Source organism: Podarcis cretensis (genome assembly GCF_951804945.1).
Source record: "Podarcis cretensis genome assembly, chromosome: 6".
Taxonomy (NCBI): Eukaryota; Metazoa; Chordata; class Lepidosauria; order Squamata; family Lacertidae; genus Podarcis; species Podarcis cretensis.
The window spans coordinates 49,141,579-49,164,146 of NC_137175.1; the positions used below are offsets into that span (position 1 = coordinate 49,141,579).

General features: G+C 45.9%; 1 protein-coding gene across 4 annotated transcripts in view; it reads right to left on the bottom strand.

Moving 5' to 3' along the window:
• Positions 1 to 22,568, bottom strand: part of INAVA (innate immunity activator) — a 33,334-nt gene that overhangs the window by 9,046 nt on the left and 1,720 nt on the right. Inside the window, exons 2-6 of one of the 4 annotated variants that reach the window (XM_079980361.1) lie at positions 18,362 to 18,526; positions 7,787 to 7,899; positions 5,523 to 5,647; positions 3,828 to 3,950; positions 1,382 to 1,610 (exon numbers count right to left, since the gene is read on the bottom strand). In XM_079980361.1, the coding sequence (XP_079836487.1) occupies positions 1,382 to 1,610; positions 3,828 to 3,950; positions 5,523 to 5,647; positions 7,787 to 7,841 (532 nt within the window). In that variant the 5' untranslated portion in view covers positions 7,842 to 7,899; positions 18,362 to 18,526. Of the gene's footprint in view, positions 1 to 1,381; positions 1,611 to 3,827; positions 3,951 to 5,522; positions 5,648 to 7,786; positions 7,903 to 18,361; positions 18,631 to 22,568 lie in introns of those variants that run through there. The other 3 variants (XM_079980363.1, XM_079980362.1, XM_079980360.1) reach the window with 3 other exon arrangements.

Below are 22,568 nucleotides of genomic sequence, written 5' to 3' on the forward strand. Positions count from 1 at the left end.
CTTGCGCAAAAAAAACGCTGGACAGAGAATATAAGCAACCACCCACCCAAACCAGTGGACCTGTTATCATCAATATAGATGCTTCCTTAATGCAATACCTGGGCAAGAACCATCAGAATGTAAGACGAGTCTGCTGGATCGGGCCAGTGGCCAATGGCTCACCTTGTCCAGCATCCTGTTCTCACGGTGGCCAACCAGACACACAAGGGAAGCCTGCAAGCCAGAACATGAGCAGCCTGCCCACCTGTGGGTCCCAGGAACTGGTATTCAGAGTCATGGTGCCTCTGACAGTAGAGGCAGAAAAAGGCAACCATGGCTAGATAGCCTTGCCCTCCACAAATTTGTCCAATCCTCTAACAAAGCCATCCATTACTGCCTCCTGTTGGAGCAAATTCCATAGTTTAACGATGCACTGTGTGAAGTGAAGTGCATGGTCCTTCATCTTCCAATATTCAGCTTCATTGAGTGCCTGCAGTTTCCAGTGTTATGAGAGAGGATCTATAGGTCGGGTGGGGGGTGGAGTGAGTGTTACAATGCCATCCTCTGCATGCTTATTTCCCGCTGCACCCCATGCGGCAAACTTCCCCACGTCCCTATAAAACCAAGAGATTTGGATCCAGAGCTATCTAACTTTCTACGCCTTCCTAAGGGTTAATCTGGCACTGCAGGTCTTTGCGTCATTTGCTGCAGGTTTCTACATGCTTCCTCCTCCAGCTGGCTCTCCCTGTTCTTTATTGAGCTCACTTTGGCAACCGCTGACAGAAAACTGCAGTTTGTGTAGATTACAGGGGCAGGAAGAAGCCATAAAAGGTCAGTTTCCTCCCTTGAACTGGGATGAATTCCAACTAAACCACGCCTGTCAGAAGCTTGTCTGACCTACTTCTGATTTCTAGGGACAGATATTTAATCCCAGACTCTGTCTTCATTTCCTGACAACTCAAGGTTTTTTGGTTGGGTTTTTTTTTTAATTAATAAACCCTCTTCCTTATACTTACTCATTTCAATTTATCACCATCCAGTTTTGTCCTGCTGTACAGTGGCCACTAAGAACAATTTTACTATACAGTGGTACCTCAGGTTAAGTACTTAATTTGTTCCGGAGATCCGTTCTTAACCTGAAACTGTTCTTAACCTGAAGCACCACTTTAGCTAATGGGGCCTCCTGCTGCTGCTGCCACCGCGCCGCCAGAGCACACTTTCTGTTCTCATCCTGAAGCAAAGTTCTTAACCTGAAGCACTATTTCTGGGTTAGCGGAGTCTGTAACCTGAAGCGTATGTAACCCGAGGTACCACTGTACCTCCCTTTGTATATTTTTATTGTCATTATCACCACACACAAAGGACCCATTTCTCAGACCTGCCACTCTAAGCTCCAGCTCACCTTGTAAGGCTGGCGCACTGGCCCTCAGCTGTGACGAATGCCTGGCTGCCTGGAGGCACTCTGTGACAGACTGCTCCAGCTCCTTCAGCTTCTTTTCCTCCTTCAGCACAGCACTTTTGCGGCGCTTCCGAACCTGCTTGGTGAGATTCTCTTCCCGGGACAGACATCGCGCTGCTTCAGCAATTTGCAGCTGCAGAGCTAGGTCTCTCTCCAACATGCTCAGAGGATCCTGCGGCGGAGAACAGACATAGATTCCAAACTATGAAACTTTTCGGAAAGGATGGAGCGACCCAGCATTTCTAAAGGGGGCACACAAGGACTAAAGTGGCAGAATCCAAAATCATAGCAATGGAGAAGCCCGGGGAATGGCTGTACAGCTCAGTGGAAGAGCTTGCAAGAGATCCTAGGTTCAATTTCCAGCATCTTCAGCTAGGGCTGGGAAAGTCTGCTGCCTGCCAGTTTGTAATAGACCAGGGCTTCCCAAACTTGGGTCTCCAGCTGTTTTTGGACTACAACTCCCATCATCCCTAGCTAGCAGGACCAGTGGTCAGGGATAATGGGAACTGTAGTCCAAAAACAGCTAGAGACCCAATTTTGAGAAACACGGGTGTAGACAATACTGAACTAGATGGACCAATGGTCCGATTGGGCATTAGGCAGCTTCTTGTATTTCTAGGGCACTCTTGACAGCTGGATGCTTCCAAGACATTACTACCATCCCCCCATCCCCTGCTTCAACTCATAAATCATAGGCTCCTTCCTTACGTTCCTTTGGTAGATCAAATCAGATATTGAGTATGACGTTCATGCATCTCCCAGTTACACTCCATGTGCATTCTAGATGGTCGGATGAAAAGATAGCAGGGTTCTTGCACTTTTAATAGCTGCATAGAAGTGGGAACCTCAGTAAATGTAGCTTGCATGACACCAGCTGCAATTCAACTATTAAAAGTACACAACCCCAACTGTCTTCTTTTGCATCTGAGCACCCCAGTGCATTCAACTAGTGTAGAAAGGCATCACAGGCTGAACTAAATCTTCCTGTCTCACTCACAGTCAGGATAATTAAATAACAATAGACGGGTGATTTCCCACTCCTTCAATGCCTGCTTATGAGCAGAATGGAGATTCTAATCCAGTTTAGGGATTTGCGAATCCTGAGCCAGGGATGGTAATTATTCTGGATTTAAGAAATCCGCAGGGGTGTGTTCTTCTGTATGAGCCATAGGACTGATGTTCTGGGCCCAGTTCCCAGCTGTCTGCCCTGCCCAGGCTTCTGGAAGGAGGAAAACTATCCGCAGACTAAGTGGAAATGTTCTATGTTTCTGGGGCAAGAGCTTCCTAATGGCTGGGGAAAGGGAGCAAAAAGGAAGGTCAGTAGGCAACATTCGGCAAGGTGAAGGTGAAAGGAAAAGCTTTCCAAAGTTATGTTAAGCGTGTGTGTGTGAGAGAGAGAGAGAGAAGCTATGGTAAGCAAGAACACTTGTACAAAACACACACACACAATTGCACTTGGAGCCCACACCCTGTGCCACCCACTATGGGCACACAGCAAAAAAATAATAAGCAGCACCACACCTAGGCCGCCTCCTACTAAGATGATTATTAAAACAGACGACAGGGGAGAGAAAGAGAGAGTGAGACTGCATAGCTGAAGAGTCAACAGATCCCACACCTTTGATGGAAATGAGGCCTAACTCCCTCTGTGTGTTTGGAGCCTGAAGCGTCTCTGTCCCTTCGGGAGTTTCTAACAGGATGCTAAACCCGAACAACCTCATCATTCCCAAAAGTCCTCTTTTAGCTGGCAGCTTCAGTGGGAATTCACAGCATAATCCTAATGCAAGGCATCCCTTCTCAACAAAGAAACGTGTTTGGTTTTTTCCTGGATTAATTTAACTTGGTTTCAAAAATGGTGAAAACAAAAAAAATAATTCCCCACTTCTATAAAGGCTGCCTGCATGTTAAGAACTGCAGGTATATGTAGACAATTGGTGAAAGGGATTACAGATGGAAAATTACATGGGTATGTACATGCCCTCACCAGGGGGAAACTTGCTTTTTGCCCTCTTGCACTTGACACAGAGAACTCTTTTACTGTGCAAATTGAAATTGCGTGGCTTTTTGTTATCTCTGGCTGTAAAGGCTCTCAGAAGAAACCAGTTTGATTCTGAGTGAGATGGTTTGCTGGCGATTGCCAGTATAGAGGGAAAGTTGCTTTTGAATTACAGCTTCATCTGCCAGGAAAAAAAATGGTCTAGTGACTCTAGTATCAGCAGCATAACCTTTTTCTTCCCATCTCATTTTGGACACTTCTGTGCTCACAGCAAGGGTTGCCATGACAGCTGATAGTGACTCCTACCACAAGCAGATTTCCAAGCAGTGCCCTGGATAATTGGAAATGTTGTTTCTGCCCATATTCCCTAAACACCTCAGCAAGATTCCTTACCGCTCCTCTGGAGAGAAAGGCCTTCTCATCTAATCTGAAAGCAGCACCAATTCGACGTCGGACCTTTGGGGCCACTTCTCCTGGTTTCAGAGGATACTCTGAAGGAAGCAATCCTGTCAGTTCCTGTCAAGAAAACAGCAAAGGGAAGGTTCAGTTCCTAGAACTGTGTATTTTCAGTCACACCCTGGGTCTTCAGAGCAGCTTACAAAATACCTGTCTATCAATCTCTCTCTCTAAATAGGATCTCATGCCATTATTTTGTTAGCTTGGCAGCTTCTTCTATTTCCTCAGTGTCCCATGACATCAAGTTAACCTCAGGCACAGAAGACAGCCATAGATAGATGCCACACAAAATAACCAGGCCTGAGTTCATTCCAAACCAAAGCTGCTTTTTTTTAAGTGCAGCCAGATCCAAAATGGACAGTTACTGGGTGGGAGGAGGTGGGCAGTTCAAAAATTCAAATCATGCAAAAGTTGTATTACGTTAGGTGATGAAAAAAGTGACTGATAGAAATGTGAAAAGTAATTTAAGTAGTCCAGACTCCCGCAGACCAGGTCCTGTTCAACCATACCCATTTCTCTTCCCTTTGCCAAAGACATGCCCCACACTCCGCTGCTAGCTGGGAGTTCAAGATGCCTCTTGTGTGAAGTTTGACTATAACACTCTTCTGCATTAGTGCTGCCAGATTCCCAGTTCTGGGGATTTTCTCCCACTCTTTGTAGGCTTCCAAATGTCATGAAATGTGTCTCTAGGCAAGAAAGTATGTATGCACACACACACGCACACACACACACACACACACACACACACACACAGAAGATGCACAGGTGTGTTGTAGCAGTGTGTGCTTTGTGCTCAATTAAAATGGCAAACCACTGGGCAGCTCTAAATTTCCCTTTAAAAAACATTTTCCCTAAACTTATTTACAAATCCAATTATTTCCAGTGCCTCCCTGAAAACTAATGGCAAGGCACATGAAGAGGTAGTGTTAGATCGGAAATAGACTGGGGAAGTAATAGAAAGTTCTGGAAAATATTCCCTAAAACATTCAAGAGAGCAAGGTACAGTTCTGGTGTCCTGCAAAACCAACCAACCAACCAAAAACCCATTTGTTTTGTACTCTTTTAACTGAGGGTAATAGCAATAGGCTAGAAAGGGTAGTTTATTGTTTTAATTATTTTCTCCTTGGCGCATTAAAATACCACAACTAATAGTGGTTGGTTTGATGGGTTGGTTCTGATCCAGGGGGCCCAGAACATTTTCTCTGGGAGAAACTTCCACGTTCAATTTTTAACTATTTGCGCTATCTCAGGTCAGGAGGGAAAAGTTAGCTCATCAGATTCACTTGCAGCATATGGCTAGGCTCGCTTAATTAAGCTTGTTAATTATGGGTTGCTTTAGAAGTTAACGTCTTGAATAATGCAGCAGCAACTCTCCAATGGGGAAAGTGTTCTTGATACAGTCTTTGCCCTTTCTTTGCCCCCAGATATTTTCTCCTAGTACTACCTTTGGGTTACATTGCCCCTCCCTCGTATCTGAATGTCTTTGATCTCTGAGGAAAGCCTCTCCAGTTTCTGTGAGCGTCCGAGTCCAAAGAACTACAGCCCTTAAAGATGGGCCCTCTTTACTTTAGCAGGACACCTCATGCAGCCCAAAGGGTGTGTGGCAACCTTGCAGACTTCCTGGCCCCTTACCGCTTCGCGCAAACACAGCCTTCGCAGCTCCTGCACACAGGCCTCTAGTCGCTCCTCCAGCGCCTTCTGCTGCTTCCTCATAGCTTGCGTCAGATCCTTCATTGGAGACATGGGGCTGTCTAGTCCTGGAAGGGTTGAGACAGACACAGACTGATGACCTGTTAGGTGCTATGGGCGGGAAGGGAAGCAGCAATATTTAATGACCCATACAGAGATGCCCTTGGGCAACTTTCTGGAGCCAGCTGCAGGTCTTGCGAATGCATCTTAAAGACCGGTGTCATTAGCAGTTATCATAAAAATGGCATGGGACATCAAAGGAGAGGCTGTCCTGAAGGCTCATCAGGTGGAGTATGGAATGTGTACAACAGCCAGGACTGATTAGCTCCTACTTCCAAGCTGCAAGCACCTCAAGGTCATCGCAGATCAGATAAGGAGGAGACTCCATGCTGATATTCCTGATCATTAAGTATATTACAGAACTAAGCAAACAGATTTGCTGCTCTGCTCACAGACCGGAACAAAAAGGAGTCTTTGATATTTGTAAGCCTTAAGACAGCAGTTCCAGAAGATTTTAGCTCATGCTGCTTCTTCCACAGATCAGAGGCACTCAGCCAGATTGTTGACTCCTCACAAGCCACATAAAGGTCAGATCTCAACCCACACTAGCTCATTCATACAGGACAATAGGAGGCCATTCCCTCATAAGTGTAGGGGTGGGTGCAGGGTTGTGTGAAACCATACAACACTTTCTGAGTGGTGATGGTAGAAGAAACGTCTCCAGTTTAGAACTAACTTGCTAAACTGGGAGCAGTTTCTATTCAGATGTGCCCTGAGATACCAAATAAGCACTTGGGGTTGCAAAAGGAATCAGACTAAGAAGTGGATGCTGAACTTGCTTATTATTTTGTTTGTCTGGATCCCCCGCTGCAACTCTTGCTTAGAGCTGCCATGCACTATAGATCCCAAAATAGCGCTGTTCACTGGCATGAGCCCACCCTATGAAAAAAAGATTACCATTCCTTGTCTGTACACACAGATAGTTCAAAACCATTAAGAGATGCATTATATGCCATAGTTTCCTACATGAGAGAGAATCTTGATGTATATACAACATTGCATCTTAAGTGTGGCCTGATTATTTACTTCTACCACAAGTATGTTGTTCAGCACTTTTACGCTAATTGTTCATGGAAGCTGTTTCTAAAGTTTATATATAACTAAGTAAGTACAACGATCAGGTATTACTCATGCAGAAAGTATGCCACATACCGGGCAGCCGAAGGATTTTAGTGAAATAGTCTCCTACGGAGTCATCGGTAGGAATTACGTCCACTTTGCAACACCCCAGATGGTATTCAACTAAGTTTTACTCAGAGTAATACCAATGAAATCAACAAGCATGACTAAGTTAGGTCCATTAATTTCAATGGGTCTACCCTGAGTAAGTTGAACACTACCTTCTGCCTGTATTTCAATGCTACTAATGTTTTTTGAAAAGAAATCTTTTATGATGAGGAACCAGTTATATTGCAAGATAGAATAATAGAATTGTAGAGTTGGAAAGCGACCACAAGGATCATCTAGTCCAACCCCCTGCAGTGGAGGAATCTTTTATCCAATGTGGGGCTCGAACCCACGACCCTGAGATTAAGAGTCTCATGCTCTACCAGCTGAGAAGCACGGTACTTTAAACTGGTTGGGGGAGGGGGGAAACTGTGGTCTTTCAGATATTGCTGGACTACAATTCTCATAATCCCTTAACACAGGCCAAGTTGTCTGCACTTAATGGGAGTCCAACAACATTTGACATGTCACATGTTCCCCACTCCTGTTTTTAAAGCACTAGGATTCCACCATGTAACACCAGTCCCCAAAATCCAAGACCACCCTTTATAGCCCTTGCTCCTGTCTCCGTGTGTCCATGCAAGATCACACTCTCTTCTGGAATCCTGGGCATCCCCAGCTGAACACTTTGGGCTACATCATAGCCCGGCCAGGAGGAAGCTGGACTGAAATAGAGCCAACAAGGAGCCAGCCATGACTAATGAGTCAGAGGGTTCTTTTCACAGCTGTGCTTTGATCTACGTGCAGCTGTGGTGATACCTTCTAGTCTAATCTTCTAGGGTAAGTTTATAGGCTTGGGGCAGAAAGAAGACCGCCCACCCACCTCAAACAGTGCAGTCATTGTTGACACAGGAACAAATCCAGGAGACGATGCTGGCACTACATGATAATGAGCAGGAATTTCCCCATCTGTCACTCACCTGACTGTACTATGATCCCACTGTCTGTGTCACTGGTCTCATCCTTACTCTTCATGGCCGAGCTCTACGGAGGGAGGCAGTAGGATCACACCTGGAAAGTGCCGTGATGTCTCCTGCTAACACAATAAGGCAAAGACTGAGGTGTGCTACACACACATTATGTATATAATTATGCCACATCTTCACTCCAGTTCACATACGACCCCTCTATAGAGCTTCCACACGGTCAGAGCCTCCATGTTGCTAAAGGACTTACCAGTTCCAAAGTTCAGGGCCGGCTCTACACTTAGGTATAGTGGGGCAACTGCCTTAAGCAGCTGAACTTGGCCGTCATGAAAGGGTAGCAAATTATTAGCTATTTAATTTCTGACCATTATATTTTGACTGCCATAAAGCGGGGAGAGAAGTGCTTGTGGCTGTTCCCCTCACCCCACAATCCTTGAATACTGTACACCATGACTGTGGGAGGAGCTTTCATTGCTACATCTTAGGGAACAAAATGCCTTAGCCCAGTGCTGCAGAAATTCCTGTAATGATTTCCTTGGTTCCGACTACTACAAGGAGGAAATTCAGGTCCTGGCAGAAGGGAGCAGGCAAGTGACAATAACAGGGCTAAGAGAAGGCAAGATAAGGGCTCTATATCAATTACTGCAGCAGCTGTCAGAAGTGATACATGAAATAGTCACCTAGAAGCATCTGACCATGTAGAGCCACACTTTAGGGCTCCTGTGTAAACTGGGCCTTTGGCAAACCCAAACCCAGCATTCCATGCTGGTTATCTATCAATCTATTCAGCAAAGATAAAATATAAAAGCTGGTCATGGCCACTACAGCCTGGCTGTTGTGCAATCCAATGCACTACGTGAGACCAAAATTGGCCCACACAGCAGAACAAAGGCAGGGAAAGCTCCTGTTCAGAAACACCCATAAACTTCTGCGCACGAACAAGCAGAATTATCAATCTTTGTCTGTAACCCTACTGCACAGGTAATATTTATCCGAGCCATACAAAGTTGGACATTCATATTATAACCCAATTCAAGGGTAGCAGCACACAGAGCATGAATTGTAACAGACACAATAATAATTTAGAATTGATTTAGCATTTTCTTAGTTTTCAAAACACTTCACTTACATTTTTTTGTTGCACATCACACAGCAACCCTATCTCACTGTATACTGTACAAGTTGTACAAGTGACAATAAAGCATTTCAATATAAAGTAGGTCAGTACTATTATTCTGTATGGCAGATGGGAGGGAGGCAAAGGACTTGGCCTCAGAGAAAGAGACTTGCCTAAGGCTGCAGAGTGAATTCATGGCAGAGTGAGAAGCAAACTGGGGACATCCTGGTTTGTAGCTTGGCCTCTAGGCGCCACCAGCTCTTTATATCTACACCGGAAAGCAGATTTTCTGGTTTGGGGAAAGTTGCGGGGAGGCAGGGGCAGATTTATTCTTTGGCCTCAGGTCCATGTCTTACCAGCACTACATAGTCCTTGAAGCAAATATCCATGCTGTGTTCTGTCACAGTTAACTGCAATTTATGAGGGCTTCCAGAAGGAAACCTGATTGGCAATTCTCAGCTCCCCATGTGCTTGACTAGTTCACCTGCTACTCTTCTCTTTCTTGCTAGGCTGGGAGGGGAAAAGTCGTGGGGAGCCTCCTCTTAATCTTGGCAGGGTGTGCTAAGCAAGCAGCTCCTCAGCTCTGGCAATGAATGAAAGGCGCTTCCCCATGCCAAGAATACTCCTCCATCCTCCAACCCAAGCTCCAGTAACAGAAGACCTGTTCAAGGTCCCATTGCAGATGTTGGGACATGTCATTCAGCAAGGATAGTCTCTCACTTTCCCTACAGCTGGGGGTGGCTCCAAGCCTACCTCCTGCAGCAAACCCCCGGTGTTTACACGCCACTCCCCTGCCCCAACCTGGGTGAGTCAATTTGAGAGTCACACTGAGTTTCTGTCTGGAGCTTATCCTGGCCCTACCAGTCTCCTGATAAACAAAACGCAAAGGGGGCTGGGCCTGGGCGGACAAGGTTCACAGCACTGAGCAGAGATCTGCTATAGGGCGACACTGCTTCAGACCTTTGTAGATTATTCCTCGCTCCAATCAGGAGATTGTGTGGATGTGAATTTGTTCCTCTGCCTGCCATGCTACTCCCATCCATAAAACTGAGTTAAGCGGCACAGTTGCAATGGCAGAGTGTACTCCCCTCAGAACTACAAAATGCCACAACTCTGCAGTTGATCCCAATGCAGCTACGGGATGGTGGCCAGAAGCAAGAGGACAGGGCTGCTGCACTTTCAGTAATTATGTCAAGGAGGAGAGTCCATCAGAAGGTTGTCATGGTCATCCTCTACCTGCAGAAATTCCCTCTTCTACCCAAGCTGCCTAGGGAGGCATGCTGAATGTCAGGTTCCGTGAATCAGGGTTCCTGTTATGGGGTTGCTTACAACTGACAAAGGAGGCAGCAGGGGCCAGAGGTTTTGTGGGTGCCAGGGAAAGTCCTAAAGGGCACAATTGTGCCTGCAGGCCCCTCACCGGGGATCCCTGTTACAGTGAAAATGCCTGCATAAGCTTCCCATGAACACTAATAAAGTATTGTTCATTTCAGAGCTGTCTATTCACAGCACTTGCAATTCAACAAGGTTGGGTTTTCACTTTGGCTTTCATAGCAAAACCTATTATATTTCAAAGATCCACAGTAAGACTGGTGCCAAGATGGTCAATCTTTTCAGTCTAGCTTTTTTAAAAAGGGGGGGGGGGAGGAGAGAGACAATGCTACGTATCTCTTTTCAAAATGAAACATTGTCTAAAGTGTGCATGCTCACATGGGGTTTGTCACGGCTCACATGTGCTAAATCTCCACATCTGATCAATGAGGATAAAAAAATGGGCAGACATGGGAAATTGCAGGGCCAGGTCAGATGAACAGCAGACAAGGAACACACCCTTGATGCCTCCATCTATTCTGCAGATATCACTTACTGCACTTTGCATTTAGTGATGAGATAAGCACATGAGCATGTATTAAGAGCCCTGCTGGATCAGACCATCTAGTCCAGCATCCTTACATGGGCCAAACAGGTATCAAACCAGAAGGACTTGATCCTGCCCTGTGAACATGTGCCAACACTCCTTTGCCATTACTCTGATTAAGCTTCAAAGTGTTCCTTCACCAAAGTTGTGCAGTTCATACATCCACAATTTCACACATTCAGACAGATATCACCATGAAACAAAGCAGAAGTTAGTTAACGTGGACAAGCAGAAAGACAAGAGCCACCAAGGAAGGGGTGGCTGAAGCAGTACCATGAACTGTGCCTGTTTCCTATTTGCAACATTCACTGATGATGAAGCCCACCTATGTTCTATGATTACAGGCATGGCTGGAGAGTGACACTCCAAAGAAACAAAAAGGACAGCCATTCCAAACTCTACTGTATTGCTAAGGGATCAAGTGCCATGAATAAAGAGAAATATCCAAGCCAAAATCCAGAGTGGGGAACTGGATCCAGCTGTTAGGTTAGTCCAGGGGTCAGCAAACTTTTTCAGCAGGGATGCATTTTAAATAAAAGGACACATTCTACTCATGTAAAAACACGCTGATTCCTGGACCTTCCGTGGGCTGGATTTAGAAGGCGATTGGGCCAGATCCGGCCCCTGGGCCTTAGTTTGCCTACCCATGGGTTAGACCCTTATATCCCTATGACATCACAATGACACCAGGTGACCTGTTTTAGTCCACATGGTTTTTAATCAAACTGCACAGGCAAAGGCACAGTGTTTTGCAAGCCCCAATGAAAGGGATGATAATCCAAACTTGAAGAGCGCTGTGGGAGGCCCCAAAGATCAGCATAAAATCCAGAATGCAATTCTACTTGAACAAAGAGATGCAACCTTCGCATATTGAAACTTTTGCAGTCCACTGAAAATAAAAACATAACACAGCGTAATAAACTGACGTGTAGGAATAACATCCAACCAAGCTATAAAGCCACAACCCCTGAATCCAAATCTGCTCTGTAGGGTGAACTGGCTGCAATTTTTCAGTCAACAAAGTTTTCAAGTCAAGGGGCTTCTGAAGGAAACATTCATTCAAGTCAGTTTCCATTCTCTTCTGTTCATGTATCTGAATGCAAAGACTGACATGATCGTCCGTTTACATGATAAGGCTACATAGTTCTAACTGGTCCTTCCTGCCTCCAGTCCCATCCTAACGACATGTCCAAGCATGTTAAAGCACCACCAAAACTGAAGAGATCCATTCTGATGCAAGACATTACGTTACCAGGAATCCATGCAGCCCTTAAGTAGGTTATTCCCAGTTTGATTGCAAAAATAAGCAGAGATGCTAGGCAGCTAAGCAAGTTTAGTTCCAACAATTCACACACACACCCCTCCTGAATATATTCAGATGCCCAATTCCTATCCAAATATTCCAAGTCTACACCCTCTCTTTTGTTCTGCCCGCGCTGGGCTATTACCCTGCTGACTTGGCCTCTTTAAAGCTGCACAAACAGCTCTCAATGCCTGGGAAAGACTAGAAGAGGGTTGTGCAAAATATAAGGCAAGGTCCTTAAGGCATGGACTTGTTAGAATCCCAAGACTTCCCAGTTTTCATTTTAAAAAACGCCAGCACTTTTCTAACACTCATGGTTGTAGAGAAAAGTGTGGATATGTGATGGCAAACAACATTTCCAGTGTGGTCCTCTGTGCCAAATAAGCTTATCTCGCCTGTGGATTAGACTCACGCTGCCTGTTTGCTAGCCAAGAGGAAGTTTGCTGCAGGCAGCCGCTGAGTAGATGCATAAACCTTTCTACCAGAGAAGAACTAGTTTCCCTGGGCACAGAGCCCAGTTTTTATTTAACTCCTGAGCATGTACGTAATATCAAATATACCAAGCTGGGAAGCAGACTGTGGAATTCCAGGCTCCTTGTAAAAGAGCAAGATTGGAATAGGAAGTATTGTAAAAGTTGTCTCGGTGGTCTCTTCTCGTCCAGGCTACCCTCTTCCCGAGTTCCACTCTAACCAGCAGGAATCACTGGCAAACTCCAAGCATCTCCCAGGCAAAATCTGGAATGCAGTTGTGCGCCCTCTGCAAACTTTAGCACCCAAAGGTGTGTCTGCATGCTCCTGTAGAGAAACTGTGCTCATGCCATAAACCTTGGCGTCTTGAACCAAAACAAGATGTTTTATAATTGAGTAATCAAACCTCCGCCGTGTTGCAATGGAATCACATGACTCCCCCTCCTCAAGGAAGGGAAATCTCAGGGTAGGAAGTCAGCTAGACGGAGGGAATGCCAACTCATTATAATCAAATGCATCTATTAGAGCCCCACCACCATCATTATCATTAAAGAAAAGCACTTCAGAGGAGTAGTGGGAGGCGACATGCCAAAACATCTCCCTGCCTGTTGTTCCACTGCTGCAAATAGCTGGGAAAGTGGCTTTTCCAAAAAAACAGAGAGGACTATAGCACCAGAGCTCACTTGTTCGTAACATGCAGTCAACATCTAAGTGCCTGCCCCTCTTCACATGCATGTGTGATGTGGGAGTCACTTTCCTTTGGCTTGATGTCCCACATGGGTGTTGGCACCAGAAGTACCATGTGGGTGAGGCTAATTGCAGGTGACTTTCCCACCTAGTTGGTGGCCTGCACACAACCAGCTCAGCGCATGAATCTATTTCATGTGGAGTTGCAGTAACCAATATGCAGCTAATGGTTATGGGAATCAGCCTCCGTATCCTTCTATGTCTGCAGAATCCCCATTGGAAGATTAGAAATGCTGGGCATGCCTACTTGGGGGAAGTACATTCATCATCAAGCATTGCAGCCAAAATTCCAAAGGGCTGGTGGTGTCCCACCTGCAGCTCTGCAAAGAAAATTAGTTACCTTCTACGAATTTCTTGCCCACTACTCAGCCTGACAAAACTCCATCCGGGATATGTTTGCAGCCAGTACAACTTTGACCTACTGACACATACTCAGGGGCTTTCCAGATAACAGCAATGAATAAAGTTTGGTTTGCTTGTTTAAATAAGAGGGGTTATTAGTTGGACTCAGTGGAGCAATGTCCTGCCTAAGGGTTTGAGAGAAATTACGTTTGGTTCACATTTTAATTGGAAACTCCCTGTTCCACACTTCCTAAAACAATATGCAAACAGAATTGCAGTTATCCTTAGAAATTTGGATTTCTCCAGATTTTGCGAAGCAGTTGTGCAGCCAAAGAATGGGTACAAAGATGGGTACATCAGGGAACAGTGTACATGAAATGCATATATTAGTGAAAACTACATACAAAATGCATTATGTTAGGGATAATTGCTTCCCCAAAAAATGTGTTTAGCAGGGGAGATTTGCACTAAAACACCGATGAACGTTTATGAGGACTTGAGGAATTTGAAGGAAGAAGCACAGAATAATGAGAAACTCTGGGAAACGGACATTGGCAGATCCATTCATCCTTAGTCCTACTCCCTGCTCTCCATGCTCAAATTTCAGGGTGGCCAGAGGGGATGATGGTGAGCTTCAGGCCTGGAGGCCAAATAGCTATCATTTTTAGAAGTGGCAGTGAAACTGTGATTTAGCTAAAATGCAGGCAGGTGTGGTTTCACCGAAAGCCCCCTACCTTTCCCCCTATACTTAGAACACTACTTTTGGTTTTGAACACAAGATGTTCCAGGGCTGAAGAAAATAAGTGCACAGCTTGGAACTGGGGGGGGGGGGAGAGACTGGTGGTGGTAAGATTAACAAACTGGTGGGACATGGGTGTGATGAAGCTCTCTTGTACTGGAATAATACAGCAAGGGCACATTCTACTCCAGAGAAATAAGTACAGCAGCAACAAAACACACCACACACACACACACACACACACACACACCAGTTTATAGAATTGTGCAAGACTGGGAAGGGAAATGTGTGGCAGTGTTACTGGGACATAATCTCAGAGTTGTGGCTCAGTGGCATAGCACAGACTTGGCATGTAAAAGGTTCCAAATTCAATCCCACATCTCTAGGTAGGACTGGGAGAGAGCCTTGAAACCCTGGAGAGCTGCTGCCAGTCAGTGTAGACAGTAATGAGCTAAGCACACCAGTCGTTGGGCTCAGGAAGCCTCCCGTGTCCCTATGACGAATGCTGCTTGCCACCAGCAATGTCAAAAACAATAGACAGTGAACTTATGACCCTCCTTGTTGGACTTCAGCTCCCATCATTCCTGACTATTGGCCGTACTAGCTTGGGGATGATGGGAGTGGGAGTCCAATGACAACACCTGGAAGGCCAGAGTTTCTCTACCCATCTCTGCAATAGAGACAAAACAGTACAGTGGTACCTCGGGTTACATACGCTTCAGGTTACATACACTTCAGGTTACACACTCCGCTAACCCAGAAATAGTGCTTCAGGTTAAGAACATTGCTTCAGGATAAGAACAGAAATCGGGCTCCGGAGGCGCAGCGGCAGCAGGAGGCCTCATTAGCTAAAGTGGTGCTTCAGGTTAAGAACAGTTTCAGGTTAAGAACAGACCTCCGGAACGAATTAAGTACTTAACCTGAGGTACCACTGTGTCATAGTCCAGACAGAGCTGAACGCTACAAATAGATGGGCAAGCTATGACAAGTGTGTTACAATTTCACATCACAGCAATTCGTGTGCTCAGAAAACACAACATCCCTGGCCAGAACAGACCCCCTACTTCAGGAAATACATGTCAGACATTTACCACCATAATACGGACAACTGTGTGTTTATCGTGCAATAAACCAATAATCCGGAAATGTCCTCCAGGTGCCCAATCCCAGACTGTGAGTCAAATCCCTCCTCCTGCCCCCACCATAGTCGCAAAGATGTTTAAACAACCCCCTGGGCAGTTTTAAAAGTAACTCATGCTGAGTGAGCTCTTTTTCGTTTGTCTTCTACACACCAAGGCAGAAACAGGGCTGCCAACTGGCTGAATTATTATTTTTAATTAACTGTGCAGTTTTAATTGATTAATTGAACAATTAAGAGATTAAAATCTCAATACTAAGCAATAATTATCACCACCTTTCCCCCAAGGAGCCTCCCAGATGCCCCACACCCTGAAAAGCTTGGCTGTCTATTTTGCCTCCACTGAAGGAAGGGTTCCACATATCCTGGTCAAAGCAACCACAATTCAATACCTTCCCATTATACCTCCTTTGCTATATTCTCCCTGTTTGTATCAGCTGCCAACGTGTGGCTAAAATATACTCAGCACTGAAGCATATCTTCAAAATGTATCTGTTTGACTGGAAGAATACCACAGACTTCAGAAAACCAGAAAAATTATTGCACCAAAAATGGATTGTGGCGTTGCAGCTACGAAACCACCAAACCCCAATTGCTGGGAAGCAGCAACACTAGCCCAGAGTTGGCACAATATATTTTGCTGCCCGAGGTGAAGCAGCAAGTGGCACCCGTCCCACCACAAGCCACACTGCATCCCAGGCTGGAAATGTTATGTTTACACCCGAGGCAGCAAATCCCAAAAGCAATCCCCATAGCAGGAAAAATATAACAAGGGAAAAAACAAAATTTGAGAATTTGCTGCCCTTGCATGACATACACAACCAGCTGCCTGAGGTGGTGGCCCTTCTCTGTGCAATGGCAGGGCTGGCCCTGCCTGCCTCCAACAAGATGGCTGCTGCACTTCGGTCAGTAGAGGGAAGAAGTCTGGTGTCCTGAATAGCAAGCGGATAATGCCTTTAGAAGCAATACTAGTTGTCAAGTTACTCCCTGTGCCATTTTGAAATGGCTTATATGTACACCCCCTCACGCCCCCCAAATGTTTAGGGATCCTCCCCACAATCCCGCTGCCACTGAAGACTGTATGTTCCCCTTTTGCACTGCTCAAGGAAACACTTCCTACAAATGAAGAACACCACCACTAACCCCAGCCATACCAAGACTATCCCCAGCCCAGTTCCATAATGTGGAGTTGGCCAGCAAATGTGTAGGACTAGGAGATCGCCTGAAGCAGCTGGCAGATGAGGCAGTGCGCTTAAAAGGGGCACTCAGTGCACTGAAGACGTTGAATGGTGGCCAAGGGGTAAGGGGCCCCTATCTGACAAATTAGTGCCTGGGGCATGTGAGGGTGCCAAGTCAGCACCTTGCAGGTACAGCCATACCTTGGAAGTCGCACAGAATCCGTTCCGGAAGTCCATTCGACTTCCAAAATGTTCGAAAATCAAATCTTCCTGCAGCCAACCAGAAGCCGCAAAAGCCCCATTGGATGTTCGGGTTCCAAAAAGTGGAACGATCACTTCTGGGTATGCGGCGTTTGGGAGCCAAAACTTCCAAGTTCCAGGGCATTCAGGATCCAAGGTACGACTGTATTTGACACCCATTGTCAGCTGCTGGTATCATAGCTCATGCCCACACTTGGGGGATGCCAGCTAGTCAGCTGCCACATGTCTGCAGACCTAGCAGCCCCTATATCTCTGCTGCCACATCCCTCTGGTAAAGGCATCTAGCTCGCCAGCCCTTTGGTAATTCCTCCTTAGTGGCAGCCTCTTACTTCCCAATGCATCACTTCACCAGTTACTACTGGCTGGATAAAAGCATCATGAAATAACCCCAGTTTTGCAGGACCCTACATTCCTATGTGCATACAGTCCCTGCCAAAGACCTCAAATGCTCCTTCCTCCCACCAGGCAAGATAATCAGCACGGAAAGTGATTTTGTCTTGAGGCCCTTTCTGTTTCTGCTCTGCCTCTAGTCACAGGGCTGCCTTCCCACCTTTTAGCCCAGGAGAGCTTCCTCTGCATTGTCCCGCAGAAACAGGGAGGACTGAGAGAGAGAACAACAGGGCAGCGCCCAGCATCCCAGCAGACCAAGAGCTGCACCTCATATTATGGATTTCCAATACAAACGCAACTTCCATGTAAGAAATCACAGGCAGGCAGCACATAGATGTAAACGCATACACTCAGAAGCCACGACCAGGACAAAAAGATTGCACATGCAACACATGGCAACCCATCTGTGGATTTTAATGCTATAGTTGTGACTTCCTTTAAGCAGGGAATCTGCAACATGTGAAATAACCCATAGAGAAGAGGAAGAGAATTGTTGATTTCACCAGAGCTCTGTTTTTTTTAAAAAAAATGTAACCAAGTACAGTGGTACCTCACGTTACATACGCTTCAGGTTACATACGCTTCAGGTTACAGACTCCGCTAACCCAGAAATAGTACCTCGGGTTAAGAACTTTGCTTCAGGATGAGAACAGAAATTGTGCTCCGGCGGCAGTGGGAGGCCCCATTAGCTAAAGTGGTGCTTCAGGTTAAGAACAGTTTCAGGTTAAGAACAGACCTCTGGAACGAATTAAGTACTTAACCCGAGGTACCACTGTATTAATGGATTCACCCCAATAAAGTAGCAGTTCCCATTCTATGTCTAATTATCTCATGAACACCAGGAAGCTGGGTACTTACATTCCGAAAAATAAATACTCCACAACATTTTCTAATGATTTGGAAATATTGATCATCAATAAACAACAGCCCTCTCTCCCTTTTCGAATCAGAAAGCAACAGAACTCCCTTACCTGCTGGGCTCGGTCCCTGATTCAGAATAGCTGGTATCAGGAGAAAAATGAGCGAGAGGAAGCCAGTTCTGCCCTAGTGTTCCAATCTCCAAAACTGCTGGATTTTTCGTTGAGTTCACACTTCCGACCCCTCGGCTGCTTCCCTCTTCCAGGCACTGTCTTGCTCTGCCAAAGAAACTGTGTTACTTGTTTTGACTTGAGTCAGAGGGGAGGGGCAGGTGAGCAATACCTTTTCAGCCACAGTGGAATCAGCACAGCCAAATCCTTCCAGGCACAGAAGGACAAGCCAACACATGGCACCAAAGGGGAGGGACTAGAGGGACAGCCTCTTTCTTGCAAAAGGCTCCCAGGAATCCCTCCCTCGCCCCTGAACTGATCCTTAAGAAAAAGAGAAAGCAGCAGTATGTTTGCTTTCACTGCAGCCAGCTCCAGACCAACACACAGGCATTGAATACCCAAAATTAATTTGATTCCACACTTATAACTCATTGCAATATAAACATACTCTGAGCCCTCCGATGATAAATAATGAGATCATTAGTATTTGGATACCAGATGTTGCTACACTTCAGGAAGCTCAGGGGCCACTTTTTATAACACTGTTTTGTACTTGGTACTGAGGGTAAAACTACTACGCATTACATTCAAACACATTTAACAATACCCTGACAGCTGCTGCTGCTACTACTACTGCTACTACCATGGTACCTCGGGTTAAGTACTTAATTCGTTCCGGAGGTCTGTTCTTAACCTGAAACTGTTCTTAACCTGAAGCACCACTTTAGTTAATGGGGCTTCCTGCTGCTGCCGCGCTGCAGAAGAAAAATTTCTGTTCTCATCCTGAAGCAAAGTTCTTAACTCGAGATACTATTTCTGGGTTAGCGGAGTCTGTAACCTGAAGTGTCTGTAACCTGAAGCGCCTGTAACCCGAGGTACCGCTATATTAAGGAAAAACAACTTAGGGAAGATTGTGATCTGCAGCAGTGAAGGAGGGGTGCTTTCCTCTCCACACATTTGCCACTATTTCACTGCACCTCCTTCCCTTCCCCTGCAATACATTTTCCTCTCCACGGTTTTTTCTTCCTGATCATGTTTACCTTCACAAGCAAGGAAAACAGCCTTTGGACAGAAATTGCAGTGAGAAAGAAATAGGCAGGGGAAGGGTCAAGCCCCCCTTCCTCCCACAGCTGTTTCAAACTTCGAGGGGGGGGTGCGGAGTGCTCCTGCTCTTGTGCTCAGGTCCTGCTCGTTTCCCACAAGCATCTGGCTGGCCATTGGGATGCTGACTTAGATGGGGCACTGGCCTGATCCAGCCTGCTCAAGGTGGGACTGAGGCCAGAAGCTGTGTGGCTCCAGCTGCATTTCCCTTTGCACAGCACAGCTGTGTGTGTGTGTGTGTAAGAGAGAGAGAGAGAGAGAGAGTGAGTGTGTGAGACAGCTAATTCAAAGGCAAAAAGAGGAGGGTATTTGCTATCATTTTTCAAACCCACTGGTTATACTGTCCCCGGTCAGTCTCGAAAGCCTCACTACTTCTACACAGAAGCTGCCTTGCAGCCTGTGCTGACATGGAGAAAGTGAAGCGCTGATGAAGAGACGTTGCTTGGAGACCATTTTTCAGACACCTGCTCCAGTAGTGTACTTCAGAATAGGGCGCAGAAAATCAAGTTGTTTCCTATATTGCCAAAACCCAATCGCTCTCTGTGCAGCTGTTTCCTCACTTGTTCCCAACCAAACATCAGAAACAACAAATAGTTATTTGAGCATAGATTCCCCATACTGCCCTTTGGAAACAAGCTGCTATTACATTCTGGGCTCCTTGTTTTCATACCCAACGCTTAACCACTAGTGGGATCTGCGGGTAGATGTTCCATAGTGGTAGCTGAACTCCAGGGGGAGGTTCACAGTAAGTATTCTCAGGCCCTGGGTGCTCAATAAAGGCTTACCCAGGCTAGTTATTGGAAACTCCAATATAAGCAGGCTTTCTGTTGCAGCTGAAACTTGTTTGAGAAACAATACCTTCCTAGGTCTTTGCATGCTTTGATATCTTGGTTGCTCTTTGTTTTCTGGCTTGCTTGTTGATTCTGCCTCCCAGTTTTTTCTACAGTCCTGACTTGCTTTTCAGCCCTAAGGTCTGGCTTCTTCTTGACCCAGCCAATTTCCCGTCTTGTTCCTGAACCCTGATTCCCAGTTTGTCCTTTGGTTCTGATGATTTAGTTCTACAGTTCTTGATTCCCACCTCAGACTGCTGCTCTTGGCTCAGCCCTTACAAGACCACACTGGATAAAATGTGAACCTTGGAACTTTTGAAGACTTCAAATATTCAGCCAATGGGCTCCCTTGGGCAAATTTTGCTTCTCTGCCCCCATCCCCCATCTGCAAAGCAGGAATAACTTGTATTATAGTGTTGGGAGAATAAGATGGTGCTTGCAAAATGATTGCCACTTAGGCATGGTATAAATTAATTTATTTTAATTAAGATTATCAGTCATAACAACTGCTTCCTCTTAGTCCGCTCTGAGCAACTAATTTGCAGTTCAGGCAAACATGCAGAACAGCTCAAAAATCTTACCCTGGAAACTTTACTCACTCTGCTCTATGAAGAAATGTGTGGTGTTTATTCAGAGGAAGAAACCCTCTGGGCTTGTTTACCACACTTCAAGGTAAAATGCCAAAGTATATTTGTGGTAATCTTCCCTTCAACTCTGACCGTCATACAATACGGCCACTGATTAGGCTTATCAGTAATCTATCTATATACTATGGAGCTGTGGGAGCAGCTGTAGAGTTAAGGCAGCTGGCTTTTTCCATATTATATCATTATAAAGCCTGAAAATTCTGCTCATTGTAAGTGTGAAGAATCTGCCTCACGAGGGGTATAATGTAACAGACAAACTGAAGCTCAATCAAGGCAAGATGGAGGTTCTGGCAGAGCATCTTTTCACAGAATCCAGCCCATTCTGAATGGAGTTGCAGTCCCCTCTTAAGGAGCAAATTTGCAACTTGGAAGCACATCCGAGTCCACCGCGGCTTCTGAATTGACAAGTGACAGCTGTGCCCAAGGGTGCTTTTCCACAATATCGGGGATGTGCTAGCTGCAAATTGTCCTGAGGAAGGCAGACTTTGCCACAGTCACACGTACTAGACTAATGTAACGCACTTTACATGGCGCTGCCTTGCTGAGGCAGATCAGCATGAGCATTTGTAAATGCCAGACAGAACTATTCTGTTTCTCCTCTCCCTACGTTCTGTTCTGGGGGGTTCTCATGACTCTCCAGAGTGGATTTGGGGGAAAGTGGGGGAAGCCCCATTGCACTAGCAGGAGCCTTAGCTCTGGCAAAGTGGGTAGAACAATGAATGTAGTTTTTACCTTTGTACAGTATGCTAGTTTCGACACACACATCTCCCTCTTTCCTCCATTTAGGCAAGCGATAATCAGTCTGAGAGCTCAAGGGCACATTGCAGCCCAGCCAAAAAACACTCAAGGAGGGTGTGAGGTAAAGCCAGTGGGTGGTATTGCCTGGAAAGAGCCCTAAGGTTAGATGGAGGGACCCAGATTACCACATTTGGCCCCTGGGCCTGAAATAAGCAGCAAACACATACTACAATCTCATATATTTTGCTCACTTGCAACATGCTGCACCCAATTGCCCCATAATAATAATAATAATAATAATAATAATAATAATAATATCTTTAATACGGTCAATGACCAGAAAGCCCCATTATCTTTCTACCCCAAATGCCCCAATTCATGCATACGTCCCCCTAACTGCACTTTTTTTGGGAAACAGTGGATGCCACCAGCTAGGTATTTGGCTGCAGATACAGACAAGGGACGCAGGTGGCGCTGTGGGTTAAACCACAGAGCCTAGGGCTTGCAGATCAGAAGGTTGGCAGTTTGAATCCCCGTGACGGGGTGAGCTCCCATTGCTCGGTCCCTGCTCCTGTGAACCTAGCAATTCAAAAACACATCAAAGTGCAAGTAGATAAATAGGTACCGCTCCGGCAGGAAGGTAAACGGCATTTCCGTGCACTGCTCTGGTTCGCCAGAAGTGGCTTAGTCATGCTGGCCACATGACCCGGAAGCGGTACGCCGGCTTCCCTGGCCAATAAAGCGAGATGAGTGCCACAACCTCAGAGTTGTCCGTGACTGGGCCTACTGGTCAGGGGTCCCTTTACATTTACAGACAAGGCTACAGGGTGACTA